Source organism: Beta vulgaris, chromosome 4 (genome assembly GCF_026745355.1).
Source record: "Beta vulgaris subsp. vulgaris cultivar EL10 chromosome 4, EL10.2, whole genome shotgun sequence".
Taxonomy (NCBI): Eukaryota; Viridiplantae; Streptophyta; class Magnoliopsida; order Caryophyllales; family Amaranthaceae; genus Beta; species Beta vulgaris.
The window spans coordinates 59,012,457-59,033,137 of NC_079205.1; the positions used below are offsets into that span (position 1 = coordinate 59,012,457).

Sequence of the window (20,681 nt, forward strand, 5' to 3'; positions counted from 1 at the left end):
ACCTGCACTGGTAAAGTACATGGGTCATGAGTTTGTATGGGTTAAAGTACACTTTTTTGAGGAAAAGGTGTACTAAAAACCATTCTTATGGCCCAAAGTTGTACTTAGGCCTGGTAAAGGTAAAGCCTAATCCTGTAAGAGAGTGAGGTGTACCATCCAATCAGCACCTGCCACGTGTCATAGCATTATTGCTTAGCCAATCAGATGCTCCTAAATTAGGGTGACATCAAGGTACAACAGTCATTTCAAATAGTATAAATAGTCCTTGAAATCAGGGGAAATGTACGTTTTTCAGAGCATAGTACTGTTATTCTGCCATAAATTCTATCTCTCTACTTTCTCTCTCTAAAAGTTCCTTCATATCCTTGATACCTGACTTAAGCTTCGGAGGGGGAAATACCACCCAAACCTCCAGGGTGGGTCCCTTTTTACAGGTTTCAAGGCAGATCTTAGGTCCGGGGTTTGAGTTCAGGCATTGTTGCACAAGTCTCCAAATTGAGAACCTAATGTTGGGGATTGTAGTATTGATTTACTAGTTTTGCACTACGTAACAAGAGGTATTTGAACCAATCATGCTCAGTTTGGACAACAAAAGTTTGAAAGTACTTATTCTAGATTTCGCAGTTCTTTATTTACGAAAATTTTGAAATCTCGAAAATGAAAAAGTTTATTTATTAAGGTTATGATATCCTAAGAGCTCGAAGCCATGAAGGCGAGATGTAGTCTTCAGCTACCTTAGATATCGCAAGCTACAGAGACCAATTCGATCACAACCTACTATTACTTCCAAATCCAAGAGTACAATGTGTGAAAGATGAAGAGAGCAACTAACAGATCCATCAAAAATTGTTTCAAATTATTTAACCTATAATCACATACTTCCTCCCTTCCAAACTATTCGCAGGGTGGGGAGAGAGCACAAGTGCTGAGAAGTACTTATGGAGAAGAGAGAAATAAAAAAAGGAGACCCGTGTAATAAGAACCTAAATAACCAAATAAATAGTATTACAACTAATTTGAAACTTCCAGAAAAGACAAATGGTGCAACTAATTTGGGATGGAGGAAGCATTAAATATTGAGATTCAATGTTGATGTACATGTAAGACTACAACTAATACAAAAATGCTGAAAATCAAATAACTGCATGTCAATGATTTGCCTCTTCAATCACTACCAAAATTGACACCAGTGCGATAGATTCATTGGATTTATAGCATCAGTCGAACATGTGTGGAAGAGGCCTCACAGCCATGAAGGCATCCACCATCTGAAAGAACAAATGAACAATGTTAGAGAACGCAAGTTAAGTTTCAACAAACTTCAGCAACTTTTACTTTTGACAAGGATAAATCCACAGCCGTACAGGATCGAACATGATCTAAACACAAGCACAGTGAATGCAAGATAAGCTGACAGTTTAAGAGGAAACCTTATTCTCAAAAGATAACTTCATGCATAGGCTTAACGAGGAGAGATCGGATATGACCCTATCTCAATGAGCAAAGAAGACTAAGAAAAATCTGATATAACTACTAATGAAGTGTATAATGAAACAAACGGCGTGCAAAAGTGTCAAAAGTCACCTACAAGACTACAGCAATCATACTTTTGCTGGAGGGGTGTTTTATTTGTTTCAGTTAATCTGTATTGGTCAGATGTTGACTTCTGTTGTAGATGTTGTAAGACTTCAACTAAATTAATTAATAAAAGTACTTAAGTATATGAACAAAGGTTCGGCCATGATGACCAATTGGTTCAAGATCAACTATGTGCTTGTTGGTTGCAATGGGAATTAAATTCCCATAGGAATTTACAATTTGTGGGAATTCCTTATGAAATTCTTAGGAATTAGTCTAAATTGTTTGGTAATCATAAGAGAAGTTGTAATTCATAGGAATTTATGTAGGAATTGTGAGTAACCAAGGGGAGGGGAGGTAAATAAATTCCTACATTTTCTGTTTCAAATTCCCATGAATTTCATTGTCCTCATTTTCCCACTTTCTGTCAACCAAACAATTACCCAAATCTGAAAATCATGGGAATTTCTATTGCCTACATAATTTCATGTATACCAAACAACCACTATCTATATTTTTCCCTCCAAACCATCTTCCAGTTCATACCATATAGGGAGCGTTTGGTTCTTATGATTCTAGTATGAAGAATGGGTTTAAAATGAGTAAAACCCATACCTAGTGTTTGTTTGATAAATTGATAGATATAAAACTCATACCTCAAGCCCAGAAGGTATGGGGTTTAGAAACCCAAGAGGTGAGGTGGGTATAACTCATACCAATAACTCTAAGTATCAAATAAAATAAAAAAATTCACTCCCAAATAAAACCAAACACATGGTATTAGATATCAAGTTCCAAACCTATACCACTTTGGTTTCAATCCTGATTCCAAACTCATACCACTATATGAGCCAAATGCCCCATAGTCATATAGAACCTCCGTTTCTTAATAAAAGTGGCAAGGAGGAGAGAGCGATACGTGGCCTATGTGATATCAATAATATAAGGCTTTCTTTGTATAAATTTTTTGGCCAAAAGAGATATGTCGCAAGTATTATGAAAAATCCCAAAAAGGAAAATTTTGCAAGTATTAAGAAACAGAGGTAATATCTAGTATGTTTTTCCTTTTCAACTCTTTTTCTTCTCATGTATGTCTGAGGAGTGAGGAATGCACACACTTACTAGTTGCTAGTAGTGTCTCATGTGAGAGTAGAAGTCCATCCCCTAAGCAATTAGCAAGGACTTTACTATAGCACACCTGACAATCTTGTGGTGATTGCTATGGTTATAACTGCGGATCCAGGATTTTGGATGAGGGGTAGCATAAATTTACAATAGCATCGAATGCCGAAAAAACCAATAAGTACTAAATTCAAAATGCTTCAAAATCCAAATACAACCAAAGACAAAATAGTATATAATATTTTTTACTATTATTCATGGTGAGTTATCAAATTTTGTAATAGTATACAATTGCATCAAGACTTGCATCTAAGAATAAACCGTCACCAAATTCTATTGGCTTGGTTGAGTTGGAGGAAAACATTTGAGATATCCCTCTTTTGTTTTCTCTTTATGATTGTGAAGTACATTTATTCATACAATAACACAAGAATTAACAAATCAATTGAACTAGGGTATTCTTACTCTGATTATACTAAAAACAACTTTACAACTCAAATCACAAATTCACAACATTACAATTTGTATGATTCTATCTAATTCAAAAATCGTGATGCACCAGCAACTCACATAAATCAACATTTTACAACTGTAGATTAACAATAACAAACTTATAAAATCAAACAAATCCCAAATTTATAAATCATATAAGGCTCAAAATTATAAATCAAAAATTAGATGAAAAAGAAGTGAAAGAAACAGTAAGAATGAAAAACCACCATTAAAACAATATGGCTTCTGCCATCACAAGGCTGACAACCTTCGTTCTCATTCCACCTTTCCTCACCTTCTTTTGCAGAAGGACCTGAACCAAAAACTCACTTCACAACATCAACTATTTCCTCTAAAACCCACAAATTTTTCCCTCTACAAAACACCTCAAATGGTTTCAATCTCACCCCAAAATCAGTTGGTATGTCATAAGAAGACCAACCCGTTTTAGAAAATCCAAATTCAGAGGAACCCAGTTCATCAGATTCAGAGAATTTTGATAAGCGTAGGTTGGAAGAGAAATTTGCAGTGTTGAACATAGGAATTTATGTTCGTCCATGGCTGCCCTTCTCAGCTACCGTTCTCAATTTTAATGGTGGTCTTGTAATGTCCGCCCATGGAGGTTTGATGCGTGCAAACGAAAAGGCAAAAGAGTTGAATTTTGTTGGTGGTTCAGGCGTATGGAGAGACTGAGGTGATTGTAGAGAGAGAGATGGGGAGGAATGGAGGAGACTGTAGAGTGTAGAGAGAGAAAGATGCAGAAAGAGAACAGAGGAGAAGATTAAAAGGCAGACCGTAGAGGGAGAGAGACGCGGAAAGAGGACAGAGGAGAAGAGAAAAGGCTGACTTTTGGTTCACTTTTCAGAAATTTATTTTTATAGAAAAATCATTTTTCTTAAAATGAGGGGTAGCGCGTGCTAGCCCTTGTTACAATGTGGCTCCGCCACTGACTTATAAGCGACTTTTCACAATATCATAGAAAGCAGAGAATACCTATTCAAACAGTATGTTGTATATGCACAACAACTGCTTTTGGAAATCAATCTAATTCTAACAAGTGCATAACATAACAAGAACATCAAATGCAACATAGTGCTTCTGAGATATTGTGCTGCTTTTAGAGCAAAATTGCAGGAAATATCCCATACAAATTGAAGTGGAAGGTAAATCATTCTAGATAAAAGCTCACCTCATCAGTCACTGCAGCCCGGGCTTGTTGATGTCTTTCAACCATCACAGTCAAAACTTCAATGAGCCGCTGCTTCACCTCACCTGTCAGCATCCTCCCAGCAGCATAATCCTGGACAAGTAAAACTTAGCATTTTGACACAAAAAAAAGGAAATGGAAAAAAGCGATGTCTCAATTGGAAAGAGAATCAAAATACAGGGACCAAGAGGATTATTATCTTACTGTTCTAATGTGCTCAAGCTCGGCATCATCCTCTAAGAAAAAGCCAAGATACTTGACCGGTATGTCTACCTGATGAACCACAAAAAACAAGATCATATATTTGTTAAAACTTGAACAAAGAAAAATTATCATTCTTGCACAAAACATTATCTAGTTAAAAAATGTTACACCTACCAGTACAGAGAAATAACACACAAAGACAGGGGGAAAAAGAAAACCAACAGACAGCAAAACCTGGTTTGCCAAATTTACTTTGTCTAAACATTGAAGATCATCTCCTTTCAGCAATGAGATAGACTGAGCTACATACTCTTTCACGGAGTCCTTCAGCATAATAGCATAAGGATGTGGAACATTAATAGCAAGAATGGTACATGACATATGGCACATTAATACAGCAAAAAAATACATATATACAGACAAAGACTAGCTGTCAAAAATATGATTACAAAGATAAATCATCTCCATCAAACTGAAACTTTATTTTATCTCCAAATACATCATGGTCCCCCCAAAGGACTAATAAAAACATCCGCCACAAGGTGTCATTGTCCCCAATCCAGTAAGCACAACAGAAAACTGAAAAGAAAAGCAAGTACCTCTAGATTGGCTCCATACTTCCGGTGCTTCTCTATAGAATCTTGCCCTCCAGAAAAAGCATATCGATTCACCTGCAGCAGCAAAAGTGTCGCATATGACACCCAAAACAGTAAGATAAAGGAAGCAGGTCACAACCAGCAAATAAAATAGTAAAAATTCCAGTGCTCACTACAGGCTAGATTAAGGTAGCCACACAGAATAGTCCTTTTTGGCCCAGATTCTGGAGATACAGGAATTGAGATGGTAGCAACCTCAAGAGATCTAGAAAGCCAAGCAGAACTAAGAATCCACAATTAATAGTTCTGAAGGCTCTTTTTTCATTCCCCTATGAAGTATCTAGCCAATCTCCGAGGCAAAAGGTGTTAATGTGTCTCACTGATAATCCCTTTTCAAGAAAATTTGAAAACGTGATGGCAGATAAAAACTTTACAAACCTTGTTCTTAATGTCCTTTGCAGAATCCGTCACATATATGGCAGAATTAGGATCACTTCCAGACATTTTCCCAGCCTCACCCTGTAAGAGTCATCCCAGTCATATAGTTCCTCAGATGCTATACAATACAAAAAGTCTTCACTACAACTAACATCATGTAGACAAGTAACAGAAAAATCACGCAGAATATTAGAAATGCCACAGCAAAACACATACACAAGTTTTTTATGCAACTTGAAAGCCATGCGTAACCTTTTTTGAACATAACATTTCCATCGATAAAAAAGCAAACACAATGAGAAGAGGAAAGGATTCAAAATTTGGTACCTTAAGCTCTTAAGATGATGCAGAAAAAATAATCTATTGAGCTTAAAGAAGTAGAAGCTTCCATATATTCAACACAAGATAGATCAGGCAGGTCAACGATATAAAAAGGGGACATTCAAAAGCGAGGAAAAGATTTTATTACATGAAAAGGCAGGCTATGAGTGGTGTCGATAAAAAGGACACTTTCTTTCTTTTTCGATAGGTACGGGTAATATTAGGAGACCATTCTCCCAAGGGAGACTAAAAAGGACATAATTTTTCTTTCTATTGCATCATTTTATACTTTTACACCATCCATGTATTAGCTTTGACTAGAATTTTTCAACTAAGATATAAAAAAACAAATATTAGTAAATGAGACGTTGGAATTATTTCAATGTATAAATTCGATAAATGAACTTTTTATACTCTTTGCTAGTAGTTGATTAATCAATGGTAAATTTGTGCATTGGCAAGCATGAAATTCCATTCCCATACGACGCGAGGGAAATAAACAGAGGAAGTACATGCTAGGGTATGAAAGGTTTCTTATGTACATAAGCAAACATATTGTAAGCTAATGGTAGTCATCAGCATAATAATGATACTTAACTCTAATGTAACAAACTTATTACAATAAATAAGCATCAAACTCACTATATTTAATAAACCTAAATTGAGGAAGTAAGATCAATTTCTCCTTGAAAGTCAAACATCCACTATGTTTGACCTATCTATAAGTTCCTTTGCAAAATCCAGAAGTTATACCTTACATCATAAGCGACCAACAAGAACATAAAACAGCAAGAAAAGAAAATAAAGGGTGTACATGTATGAAAAGTAAGGATACTATATACAATAACTTGACTCTTTTCTCAGACCAAGCAGTCCAGCACTCTAGTTTACAACATTATCACTAAAATTATGAATTACCCACCATTCTCCCAAAAGCTCATGAAAAGAGACACTAACTCACAATGCTTCCTACAATATGATTTCACGAATTTAGTAGCTTGGAAATTGAAACCTCAGATCCCCCCCCCCAAAAAAAAAAAAAAATAGGAAAACCCTGAACATGATTATTACCTTCTCAAAAAGAGACACAATGGGTTCATATACTGTGCTAATCAGTACAATCCAAACACACCTGAAGTGCAGGGAAGAAGGAAGACTCGATTAAAGCAGGTTTTTGGTATCCGATCCGAGGAGCAACATCTCTTGCCATTCTGAAGTAAGGATCCTGAGATATGGCAAAAAGGATAATAGAGCAGATTAACTTGTATTAGCAGCAGAATGACAACAATGCATACTTTGAAGGCCCGACTTAAGTAACTCGTATGCAACAGTTGATAATATTTCAAGCCAGAAACTAGACCTGGTAGCTTTAGAATACACAGCAACAGTACCCCTTTGGGAGCACAAGGCACTGGAGACCTGGGCTTGACATTCTTCAGGTCTCACGTAAAAAGCCATACATTCAATTTCGAAGGTTACAAGCAGCAATCGCAGCTAACTCTCAGCCCTATTTAACCACGCTTGGCAGGGATAGGAGGATGGAGTTCAGCAGACGAAAGAATGAACAGTTGAAAATGCTATGAGTACATAATGCCATCACCCAAAATCATAAGGGAATTATGTGGCGAGAACATAAAATCAAACTTAAAACTCACATCATGCTGGGATTTTTAGTCAATAATTGACTAGACAAAAGATTTAAATGAAGCAACCAAGCAAAGGAAAGTATGACCGAAAAAAGACCCAACCTGGTCAATAGCACAAGGAATCAAACAACGAATATTTTCTTGGCCAGAAAATAAGTGAGGAAATGAGCTGGAAAAGGCAGGAGCTGCCTGCACCCACAATAATGTATCACACCAGAAGATTAGATTAGCAAAGTACTTAGCACGCAGAGATTACAATAGAAATAAAAAACTCTACTGAAATTTTATAAAGAAACAGATATAAGGAGACAATATAAATTAACTCGTTTCACTCCGAGATTCTAATTTGCATTCATGTTAGTCCCACAAAATTGGATAACACTGACAATGACGTGACAATAAAGGGGGCGGAGCATTAAGTCGATCATTACAATCAATAAACTTTTGGCTCAAGCTTAAATAACCAAGACTTAAATGTACACCATATAGTACCTCAGTTGCCGGAAAAAATATTTTGCCAATGTGGTCTTCATTAGTAAAACCAAATATACCAAAAACCTGCAAAAATCAACTCATGTATTAATAACAAAGATCAAAAGAGCAATAAGGATAGCATCATCAGACTACATCCCATGCTTTATCAAAACAATTACCTTGTTCAGTGTCACACACTTGGCAACCTTGATCATGTTCTGGAAGAACTTTCTGTAAAAGAAGTTTAATGCTGTGTAAGTAGTCTTCACAAACAACACTTAATTCACAACATTACTTCAATACACAGCATGAGATTTCTAGATATACATTGGTTTCAATGAGAAAGTCCCCTCACGAGGACTACATCAATTGAAGTGCAATAGGTACATATGTTACTTGCAACTATGCCCAACAATCAATATTACTTGTGATATATTATACTCACCCACCAACATAGTTGAAGTCAGTGAAGATGAAGGTTCTGGACACGTCAAATCCACAGGCAATGATATCCTTAGCATTCTCACGTGCAAGTCTAATGCTCTCCTCCACAGACAAGTTCTTCCACATGCTTTTCTCATCATCAGTTAACTGAATCACCAAGGGTACCTTAAAAGCATCCTGGAGGTACCTACATGCTTTAAATGTCAGTAAGGACAGTTTTCAGAAAAGAGACAACATGATAAGCGAACAGGAAAACGATTGAACAAAGTTGGTTCTAGGAATCAAGAAACACCTTGCAGATTCAGGTTGCTTAAGCCTTAAGCCATATAGTTCAACACTTGTATAAATTTTTTAGAGTGCAAAAATCAACAATTAGATAACATGGAAAATAGAAGTCTTCTATTTCCTTACCCATTGAGCTAGCCGCAAACAGAAGATTTGAATTTTAAGGCAACTCTAAAGCTAAATCAGTTTGGCATAAGCAGATGAAAAACCTACACCAACAAATAGGTTATGCACAAGTTGCACCAACATCCCAAAGTTCACTACAAACTTTCTACTGAAGTCCATACTACCAGGTCAAATAAAAGAAGCTGATTTGCAAATTAGCAGAACTCTAATTTGAGAAAAAGCCATGAGCTTTCTTACTCTCATCCTCCTAAAGACGCATATCCCTGCCTCTTCGCGACGGAAATGGAAAAGTCCATCCCAAAAGAAAAGAAGAGACGACAACCTTCACAAACTCCCCTCAACAATACGCTGCATTTCCAGGGGTAGGTAATCCCAGAATAACAGGTTGCTATTTACAAATTTTGTACTTTCCCATATCACTCTTGATATTACTCTGAATCAAGGGAAAACTACCTACTGGCATTAGGGAAATGTATACTAAGAAATAACAAGTTGAAGGAGGGTAATCAGTAATGGTTTATTTTGGCACAATATCTTAAAAAGAACCCTGATTGAGCAACAATTTTCGCAACAAACACGATAATAGGATGCCCATCTATATCACAAGGCGATAAGCTACTTCATTTCCTTCTTATAGCAGGTCACACAACAATGCAGCAATAAATTCGCACTATCAGCCCACAAACCTAACCAAAAATCACCACCATAAAGTTCAAATTCAACCAATTCTTCTATTTCTCAGAGCAGCAACTTGGAGTAAGAAAAATGCAATTAATCACAAAACAACCAATTTTAATTTATAAGCACAAAAAGATACAAAAACCTAAACAAAAATCACCGCCAGATAGTTCAAATTCAACCAATTCTTCTACTTCTCAGAGCAGCAACATGAAGTAAGAAAATGCAATTAATCAGAAAAACAACCAATTTTAACATTAAAGCACAAAAATATACCAGAAAGATAAAGAGAGAGTAAACAAAAATAGTACTTGGTGAACATGAAAGGGACCAAATGCCCTAAATGCAACGCTTCAGAAGAAGGTCCTCGACCAGTATACAAGTAAAACTTATCACCTCTTTCATACGCATCAAGTATCTCACTCAAATCACTACAAAATTCAACACCAAAACAAACAAAATCAGAGAATTCAAGAGTAAAATTGAACAACAAGCAAACAAAAAAAAGAGGAGAGAGAAAAAAGACCGATGAGCAAAGAAGACACCGCGACGAAGGAAGACGTGAGCAGGACGACGCGTTAGACGTTCAAAGCGTTGAATAAGAGCAGAATCAAGACGTTGACAACCAAATTGATCGATAAGTTTATCGTAATCGATTTTGCCACCTTCTTTTGCAGATACTTCCCATGGAGTTACAATTTGTTCGTCTTCTTCTTCTTCTACCTTCATCTTCTCGCAGTCGTTCGACATTAGATTTTCAGCCGCCTTCAGTGGTTACTGCCTTACTGAGTTACTGGTACGAATAGAGGAGGATGGACTGAGGTGATTCTTTTGCTTTTCGGGTTACTAAATTGCGTTTTCCGTAAAACGTTGAAATGCACGATATTTTTCAATATGTTAGTACTCGCCTACTGAGAAAGTATACCCCCATACTCGGTATGGCCGTATGGGGAGGTAGTTGCTCATATTGGGTATTTTTGTTATTTAGCTACTCGGTATTTCCTCTATCCCCTAATGTCTGTTGTTTGGATGCTATGTGAATGTTTTTTTTGATGGGGATGTTATGTGAATGTTAATTGTCAATCAATTATGATTCCGAATTTTGAATTACTATTTAATCTTATTATTCAAATTTCTTAAAAAAAATCGTATGAAAGATATAAAGGCTGATTGATATTTTGATGGCATAATAGTAGCATTAACAATTCCATCCTCCAATCACGCCTAAAGTGATTTAATCAAGGGATTAAAATATTTCTATCCACGGTCAAATCATGAAGAATCATCTTAGGATAATCACTTCAATATAAGGGACGATCAAAATGATATTTCTTATAAGTCGCACCTTTTTTCTCTCTCTTCTGATTATCTACCAGTATCAAATCTCAATGGCTGCTAGGCTCCATCATCTTTTTGTACTACAAATTTGATTGATTTTAAGAATTTCATGATGGGTTTTTCATTTTTTTTTGTAATCAATATGGAAATTGGGTTTTTGAGATCTTATTGATGTAAAAAAATAAAAACTTTTACGGGTTTAATTTAGTAGGTGGTAAGACATATGAGACTTTTTTCCAGATTAATAAAAATTGATGTGGTAGGGAGATCGAGTTGTGGAAGTTGAGAAATAGCAACGTTAACAAGAAAGGATGGCCGTATCTCGCCATTGTCGAAGCTAACAAGGAGGAAGTCTCTCACCGTGCTCCATGTCTAAGGTGTTTACTCATTTGTCATTTTTTTTAATATTTTAATTGAAAGAATGGCAGTATCTCGCTATTGTCTAAGGTATTTGCCAAACAAGAAGTTTTCTAATAGTTTAGGGTCTAAAATTTAGTTCTTACATCGTTAAGCACGTGATTTAACTTTGATTAACATTGTTATAAAGTATGTCAGCTTACTTGTGGGTAGCTATATGAGAATCAATATGTCGTTCAGTCGTTCTCACCTAAATCTCACAAAACGAGACTCTTATTTTGCTCGCTTCAAAATCGGAACCAATGTAGTCGTCCTCCAGATCTTCTAAATACATTCCAAGCTCAAGAGATTCCATGTCTACAATAATCTTTCTCTTGAAAGATGAAATACCATGATAGTCACACGTAATGAAAGAACTTATAGAGCAATTTGCAGAATTTACTTCTTAATAATAAAATTTAGCAATTCTTTTGTTACATACGAAAACTTTATGGCATCAAACTATGCACTGGTCATTTTTTACTATAGAGACGGTTTAGATGCCTACAATAGGAGAACTTGGGCACATATTTTATATCCAATAAGGAACAAGTGAAAGACATTTTGGTTGCTTCTCTGAATTTTGTTGAAAAATCAATTCAATGTGAAGGTCAAGCACATAAGAGTTGATAGAGAAATTAAGATTTCGCATGAAGAATGTCGATTGATGTTTGATGAAACGGGCATAAGGCATCAAAGAAGCATTGTTGGGGTCCCTCATACAGGGCTGCCTAAAAGTTGTTGGAGGAGTGTGTGTTAGCAGCCACACTTGACCAATCAACCTCCATCAGGCAACCATCTCCCAGTAGATTTGAGCTAGATTTCCAAAAAAATTAGGGACGATAAGACTTTAAATATAAGTTTTTGCGATAAATAACTTTTTTAAAAATAATTGGCAAGATAAGACCTTAAATTTTTTTTTTCGAGAAACAACATTGAATCATTTCTATGCTTTGACCAAGTATTTTTCGACTTCGATTCACTAAAATTAAACATGGCAACGCAGTAAGGCACGTTGTCTACATTTCTTATGTTTGAACCTTATTTTCCTTCCTATACTGATGAATTCAACGTCGGAAAATATTTGGTCAATGTCAAAAAATAGAGAAAAAAAAGTGTTCGAAACATAAGATATGTAGTTCACGTGTCCTGCACATGTTTGGTTTTAACGAGTCAACGTTGAAAAATACTTGGTCAATACCGGAAAATTGGTCGCGTTTATTTCTCGCAAAAAATTTCTTCTTAAGGTTTTCTTTTGCCAGATTTATTTTAAAAGGTTGTTTTTAACAAATTTTCCAAAAAAATTATGGTTGATAGCATCACTTGTAGAGCAAATTTTTGACGGAGTCTTGGTAGCAGCCATAAGATAAGGCGTAAGCAGGTGATGATTCCCGATGTCTCTTCTAACAAACATGGAGTATATTTATAGGTAAGACAGAAAAGAAATTAAACCACTTAGATGAGGCCAATTTTCCCAGATTACAAATGAACACTGCAATATAATTTATTTGAGATCAAAAGTCAATACTGAATTTCAATAATAGGAAATTACAAGAATGAAGAATAATATAGTATACTAACGAACATACATGGGGGGTCATGATCCACATTCATGAACAAATAAAAATGATCTAAGACATAAATTTAGTAGCATTAGTTACAGGGTAACCAATACCATGTCTTCTAGTAGGAAAAGCAACAAAGAGCAAACTACAAATAACACCCACACCAAGTGGCAATATATCAAGAACTTCCTGAACTTCCTGTGTAGGTTTTGGGTAAAAACAGTTGACAACATTTTTATCTCTTAAACTCACAACTCCAAACACTATTATAGACAAAACAGCATGAACACAATCAATGAACCTAAGCTTATACTTAGCTAGATCAACCTCGACTGTGTCCGTGTAGTAGTCGAACAACCATATTCCTTTCAAGGTAGCAAAACCATAGTAGACTCGGCCATCTGGGGCACGAAAGCTATCGGTGAACGAGGCGAGAAAGCATGAGATGCCGAGGAGTGCGAGGAGAAGGGTGGTTAATGATCGAGTTGTGATGTCGCATTGTCCGTGGTTGGTGAAGATTGGTGTTAGAAGTTGGAAGGCTAAGAGTGTTCCTGTTGGTAGTAAGTTTGCTAAATTAGCTGTGCTTGTTAAGGCTCGTTGAGTGATTGATGGTTGCAGCGGTGGTTCGGGTTTTCGATCGTCGGAGATTGTGTTGTTGCTGGTTTGATGATCGGAGTTAGAGGTGGAAGATGGTTGTTTGATGGAGGTTGATGGAAGTCGTTGTTTTAGTTGGGACATTTTGTTTTGGTTTATTTAGTTGGACAGGAATACAGGATGAGAAGGTAGTTGAATGAGGGAATTTATATTATTGGTGCATTGGTGGTCCCTTAGCACTTAGCAATCACCAATCATGTACTCGTTCCAAAATATAGTTCCCGTTTTATTTTGCACAGTCTCCAAGACCTACCTTTGATCTACAATATCTTCTATTTCTTAGTATTAAAAATATAAAAAGTTGTTATTACGAATTTATACATTGAGACGAATCTAACAAGACCCCTCATGAATATATTTTTTTGTATACATTAATAAGAATATTTGGTCAAAGTTTTTAAAATTTGAATCCCAAAATAGAAACGAGAACTATATTTTGGGACGGAGGGAGTAGTTCCCGTTTCTATTTTGGGAGTCAAAATTTAAAATCTTTGACCAAATATTCTCATTAATGTATACAAGAAAACATATTTATGCGGGGTCTTGTTGAATTCGTCTCAACGTGTATATTCATAATATTAATTTTTTTATATGTTTTACTAATTCGAAATAGAAGATATAATAAGTCAAAGATACGTTTTGGAAACTGTGCAAACAGAAATGGAAACTTTATTCTGGGACGGAGGAAGTAGTATTTGAGAAGAAGAAAACTCACTTTTTTCAACCAACTAATTGTTTATTTTGATCACGCATGATGCATTATTGTTTTTAATTATTTTTTTTGACAACAAGTACATACAACTATACAAGCAACAAACAACACAAGGGGTCAAGGTGAGCTAATCATACACTAAACAATTACTCCCTCCATCTCAAAATATAGTTTTCATTTTCATTTTGGGTCCCCCAAAATATAGTTCCCATTTTCATATTTAGTTCCACATTTTTCCGTAATTTATCTAGACAACCGTATCCCATTATTTATTTGCTTCTTGAATTTTGTTTTTTTTCCATTGTTTATTCAACCAAAATGTATCAATTAATGCTCTTTCACCAATTATTCTCCATTCTCTCTTCTCTACACCGAGTCAGTTGTAAATAAATATGTTATTATTTTTATTTCAGAATTGAAGCACCACCTTTTAGATCTCTACATTACTACATATGACCAGGTTATATACACAAACTGAACTACTATTAAATAAAAGAGAATAAAATTTTTTGACAGATAAATCACATCAAATTAGCTTAGTCTGACTGAAAGCACGGATAGAATGTGATGAGAACAGCAAATTCGAGCAATTAATTACATATGATATGATGCATCTGCCGCTATGTTAAAAGTAAAATCCATGAAGCTGAAGACTACTTGACACCTATTCAGATTTGAAGCACAGCCCAAGAGGATGCATCCAAGTATGAGCCTCATCTAGGTTCCCGCTTCATGAAAGAGCTACAAGATCAAGGATATGATATAAGCTTTCAGCTGCGGCATATTGGCATCTAAAATCCCAATATGACGTATACCATCAGTGGGACATAAATCGGATTACTGTTCGATCCTGCTTCATGGAAGCGAAATCAAGCTGCCTTCTACAACTTTGACATGGAATAGTCCAAAGCATCAACAAGAAAATCTGCATCATCTTTGTTGAAGCACATTGGAGGCTTTAATCGGAAAACATTTCCATGCAGACCACCTTTGCCAACAAGAATGCCGAGCTCTTCACAGAAAAACGCATTGGCAAGCATCAGTATAGAAACATGGAATCATATGCAGGAAGCTAATAAATCATATGCTAGCTACATGAAGTGAGGAGTCCAATTACCTCTAAGTTTCTCAAACAGCACTCCAGTTTCTGCCTTGGCAGGAGTTTTCTCTTTACGGTCAGTGACCAATTCAATCCCCAGCATCAAACCTCTTCCCCTCACATCTCCAATTACTGAAAACAAAATTTTCACGAACACAGTATGAAGTTAATGGGATCCTGGTATACAAATTTCCACCATGAATCTTTCATATATATTATAATAGAAACACATACTATCATGCTTCTGTTGCAGAAGCTTCAAACGATCAATCAAGTGCGAACCAACTTCAGCACAGTGTTGTTGACGCTTCTCCTTATCAATTACCCTCAGGACTGCAAGTCCACCTGCAGAGCACACAGGGTTTCCCCCAAAAGTGTTGAATTGAATTTTCTGAGCCATTACACTAGCAATCTCAGGCGTGGTCACCACCGCTCCTAGAGGTAGGCCATTACCGATTCCCTGTAATGTTGTGTTACATGTAATTGATCAAATCAAAAGATAAATCCAGCAGCAGTTCAAACAAGAGAAGAGAACTAGCCACATTTTTGGTGAATTTTTAGAAGTAGCAGCTTTAGAAGACTGAAAGACCTTTGCCATTGTCACTATATCAGGAATGACGCCTTGTGTCTCAAATCCCCAATAATTGCTCCCTGTGCGACCAAATCCAGTTTGAACTTCATCAGCAATGCACACTCCTCCAGCTTTACGTACCATGTCATACACTTGTTTCAAATATCCAGGAGCTAATTCAACTGCTCCTCCGACACCCTAAATATAAATCAATCGTACACATTAAATTATACTCCCTACGCATCTTAATACTTGCAAAATATTCCTTTTTAGGATGTTTAATAACACTTGCAACATATCTCTTTTTGGCAATTTTTTTAATACAAAGACATGTTTGATGCATCATCTAACGATGTTGTAGGTATTAAGAAAAGCAGGAAGTGCTAGCTCAAAGCAAGAACTTTTTAACTATGAAAGAAAGAGAAATATAAACCTGAATTGTTTCAGCAAAGAATCCAGCTATTTTCCCAGATGTGCCAAAATCGATGTGATCTTGAACATCCCTAGCATAAGAATATGCATCTGAACCAAAAATGCCACGGTAGGGATCTGGATTTATCACGTGATGAATGTCACCCTGCATATGCACACACACTTTCAGTTTCTCTTCAACTGAACATACTTTACCAAACTTGCCTTATCATAGAATGAAAATTCACGAAGTTCCTACTGAATATTATTCACTTAAGTTACATAAAACAACAACTACTGCCGCGTTACAAAAAAAAGAAAGACTCTATTAACAAATGGGAAAGCAAACTCTGATAGCACGAGGACAGGTAGGTAGGAAAACAGACAAGGTATAACAAAGCAATGCATAAAAATTTAGTCCGTGCAATAGTTCCCTTAGTTTGATTGCTAGATACGCCTACCTTTGACACCCGCATTTTGCTTTTCTGTCAGCTTCTTTCTTATTTTCTTCCAGTCACTAAGATATAACAAACATAAAGACGTGACAAAAGTATTCCATTCTTTCAGCTTTTACTAGACCCAACCTAGATTCTTTACACAGGAGTCTCTAATCTGGCTTTGCACTGTGCATAGTGACCTTTGTCATGACTGTGTTTTCTATTTTCCTTTAGAAATTCTGCAGATCCATGACCTTCTGCAGTCTATTCTTTTATTGGTGATAGCTGATAATCTGCTATTGCAAAGTGAACCCACTTTTAAAATCTATAACCATTTTACCATCTAGAGATATGTCTCAGTCCAACTTAGAACCTCAAGGTCATACAACTAGATTAATCATAAGCAAAAATAAAAAAGAAAGCGAGTCTGTAAACTAAATTATCACGTACTAGCCTAAAAAGTTTCAAAAATAAATCTTTTGTTCAATTTTAAGCTGGAGAGCTCATATTTTCAAAACAATGAACTCTAGGTCCAAGATAACCAGGAAATATATACATGGAATTATAGCAATGATGTCTTTGACATGAGTCAAAATATGGACAAAGAAGGCAAGGAGCGGGACAAGATTGCAATCACACAGCCATTGTCGGCTTGTTGCAGGAACTTAGCTGTATGGTCAAATATTATCCAGTCAATACTTAGCAGATTTTCATTCTATCATGTCCAACTAAGAAACCACCTATTGCAGCAGTAACTATGAAAAGTCACTTTTAAGATCATCATAGAGAGGAACCTGTGGTAATGAGTATTTCCATGTATTTAAAGCTGTCAATCCAAGTGCACCACCACTTCCACCATGGTATGCATTTCTCAATGAAATTATACCATGATTACCAGTATAAAGCTTTGCCATCAGCATGGCCAATTCATTTGCTTCTGTCCCAGAATTGACAAAATAAACAACCTGCATAAGAAGCTGACTTTGATGAGCCACAAAAAAGGGGAAGATGATATTTAGACATGTAAAGGGGATCATGTAGAATCTATGTTAGATCAAAGAACAAGGAAATGGAAAAAACATTGCTTTGATTCCTTTACATATGAGAAAGCAGAGAAACTAAGGTAGAAATATAAAACTTACCCGAAACATGTAAACTCAAAATCAAGTTAATCCAATAAAGTATGCCGTCATGGAAAAGTTTCCCAAGCCACACACAACTATGGAGAAACATAAACTAATAGGTTTCCTATTAGATATGTTTCCTAAGCCACAAATTTTGTAAGAATGTTCCTGAATCCATCAACATTTTTGTTTTTTTGTAAGAATGTTCATGAGCCATGAATAAATTGTTAAGCTGATAATTTTTTTGGCATATACTAAAACATAGCATTTCAACATTGATTTCGAGAAAAAGAACTAAAAGCAAGTTCACTTGTAAAACTATGAATAAAAATGTTACGTAAGTTGGTAAAAAACATCTGTAACAACTGATAACTAACAACCAAATAACCACCTAGTGTGCGAGGAATAGGAAGGGGAAGTAAAGACAGCTTAGTCAGACATGTCAAAACACAATGATAAACATAATTTCACAATGGCCAAAGCAAGGCAATATATACTAAGAGGAGCAACCTTTAGATTCCCAGGCATTTTCGACGCCAACGCCTCTGCAAAATCAGCTATGGCATGATGCAAGTATATGGTCGTTGCATGCTGAAGAAGTTTACTTTGCTCTATCACAGCATCCAAAACATCAGGGTGGCAATGTCCACAAGACACAGTAACAATTCCAGCAAATGCATCAAGATAGCGTCTACCCGTATCATCAAACAAATATTGCATCTTTCCCTCCACAATATTAAGCTGAACAAACAATAGCATAGATTCAAAGACCAATTTAAAGGTATGATGACATCAATGATTCATGTTAGCTTCAACAATTAAGAGGTCAAACTTATTGAGTAAACTGTTACCTATCTACAGTGGAACTAACACACTCATTTTCACTATCTATCGTAATAACAGATACTCTTTGTATATCAAGTGTAATAGTGCAATTATATAATACTACCTTTGTTTCTTTAATACTTGCAACATATTCCTCTTTGGAATATTTCATAATATTTGCGACATTTCTCTTTCTCGACGAATAATTAACTACTAATAAGTAATGGTTCATGTGTCATTTGCATGTAATAAGAAACGGACGTACCACTATATAAAGTCCGAATTTAGTTGTCACATTACTAGTTCAAATTAACACAATCAACGTGACTATTCTAATTTGTTTATCTTCAATAAGACCATCAACAACATCTACCCTTAAATCTACTGTACACCAACATTATAAAAAAGTCGAAGACTTTAATGAACAGTAAAAAACCCACAAAATTGAACATGAAATCAGAACAAAATTAACGAAAATTAAGCAAGATAATTAAAGGGTATTTGCTTACTGGCTTTTGATAGTAGTGAAAAAGTGAAGGACCCAGAAATTTTTTGCGCTTCTGCAAAACATCATCAGCTAATTGCCCTTTATAAGGTTTAGGCTGATAATCAAATTCAGGGAGTTTCGGAGGTTCCAAAGATGTTGATGATGATGAAGAAGAAAGAGTGGTAAATCCAGAGGAGAGAGAATAATGATTTCTGCATTTCTGCATACATTTTTCTCGTAAAATTCTTTGTAACGACATCTTCAATGGCAACTTTCGATACCCACGATTTTAATTTTGTAGAACAAATTGATGGGTTTTGAAAAAGGATCTTGCTTGTGATTATGGGTATTTTTTATCAGATTGGAAATTTTGGAATGGAGTAAAAAAAAAAAAAAGCACAAAAAGATATTCATCAGATTGCTAAAAAAAGGATTCTTTTATGCAGTTGGTGTGGCCGTGTGGCCGTGTGGGTGATGACTCTAAACTGACGTGGAGATTCCTATGGCAAATTGGCAACTGAACTGACGTGGATGATACTCTTATGAATTTAAGACTGAAATTTATATATTTAGGTGATTGTTTGGTTGACCAAATGAATTTGATAGGTCGAAGAAAATGGTACGATTAGGTTGATAAACTAGTTTGTGGTATCGATGATGTCCAATGTCTCTTTTGAATATCATGTAGTATTATTAATATAAACTATTTGGAATGGACTACTCGAACTATGATGGATTTTTCTTCTACTATCTCTTCACTTCCTTGTTGCAGGTTCTTTACTTACATTGCAGTTAGCTGGCAGCTTCCTCCTCTGGATGTTTCCAGCTAAACTTCGATGGTTCTGTTATTGGCTCATCAACTGCTGCCGTTGTTGCCGTTCACAACTCCGCTGGCCTTCTTGTGGTCGCACAAGCTTGTCGATTTGGCCAAACCTCAACTCTTGTTGCTGAAGCATGGGGATTAAGAAATGGACTTATACTTGCTATTCATTGGCATATTCAAGATCTATATATCGAAGGAGACAATCAAGTAGTTTCAAGAGTGCTGCAAGGGCATTACACTTGCCCTTGGACTATCCAAGCACTTATTGACAACATTCATCAACTGCCTCATTAGTTTAAATTCTACACTATTAAGCATATATTTGAGGAAGCTAATCGGGTAGCAGATCTACTATAAACAAAAAGTCACATCGATTGACGTGGATGTTTGAACAGAACCTTCGTCAAATAAAATTGTTCTTATAGATTCATTAGGAATCTCCCTTGAAAGAAGGGTATCCTAACTTTTCTTATGTACCAAAAAAAAAAAAAAAGAATGAAGGAAAAAAACAAAAAAAAACATCCATCTATCCCAAGCTAGATGTATTTGAGTTTAGTCTTAAAGCGTGATTAAGACCATTAAATTGGTAATGACTTCAAAACTAACTTTTTTGTTGATCTTGAATTCA

The 20,681-nt window shown here is 35.8% G+C and overlaps 3 protein-coding genes across 3 annotated transcripts; all 3 read right to left on the bottom strand.

Annotated features, from left to right (window-relative positions):
• Window positions 1-954: 954 nt before the first annotated feature.
• On the bottom strand, window positions 955-10,503 carry LOC104890413 (tryptophan--tRNA ligase, cytoplasmic). Its single transcript, XM_010675892.3, has 12 exons — window positions 10,138-10,503; window positions 9,923-10,042; window positions 8,524-8,709; window positions 8,258-8,309; window positions 8,097-8,162; window positions 7,707-7,793; window positions 7,091-7,183; window positions 5,638-5,718; window positions 5,203-5,274; window positions 4,604-4,672; window positions 4,382-4,492; window positions 955-1,268 (listed from the first exon to the last, which is right to left on the bottom strand). The coding sequence occupies exons 1-12, from the start codon at window positions 10,359-10,361 to the stop codon at window positions 1,218-1,220; spliced, it is 1,212 nt and encodes a 403-aa protein (XP_010674194.1). The 5' UTR covers window positions 10,362-10,503; the 3' UTR covers window positions 955-1,217.
• Window positions 10,504-12,824: 2,321 nt separating this feature from the next.
• Window positions 12,825-13,704, bottom strand: LOC104890412 (hypothetical protein). The gene has a single exon (XM_010675891.4). The coding sequence runs from the start codon at window positions 13,646-13,648 to the stop codon at window positions 12,977-12,979; it is 672 nt and encodes a 223-aa protein (XP_010674193.1). The 5' UTR covers window positions 13,649-13,704; the 3' UTR covers window positions 12,825-12,976.
• A 1,033-nt stretch (window positions 13,705-14,737) lies between these two features.
• On the bottom strand, window positions 14,738-19,634 carry LOC104890411 (alanine--glyoxylate aminotransferase 2 homolog 1, mitochondrial). The gene is made up of 8 exons (XM_010675890.4): window positions 19,253-19,634; window positions 18,429-18,659; window positions 17,589-17,759; window positions 16,380-16,523; window positions 15,965-16,144; window positions 15,610-15,835; window positions 15,394-15,507; window positions 14,738-15,288 (listed from the first exon to the last, which is right to left on the bottom strand). Exons 1-8 carry the CDS (start codon window positions 19,487-19,489, stop codon window positions 15,158-15,160), a joined length of 1,434 nt encoding a protein of 477 aa, XP_010674192.1. The 5' UTR covers window positions 19,490-19,634; the 3' UTR covers window positions 14,738-15,157.
• Window positions 19,635-20,681: the final 1,047 nt, after the last annotated feature.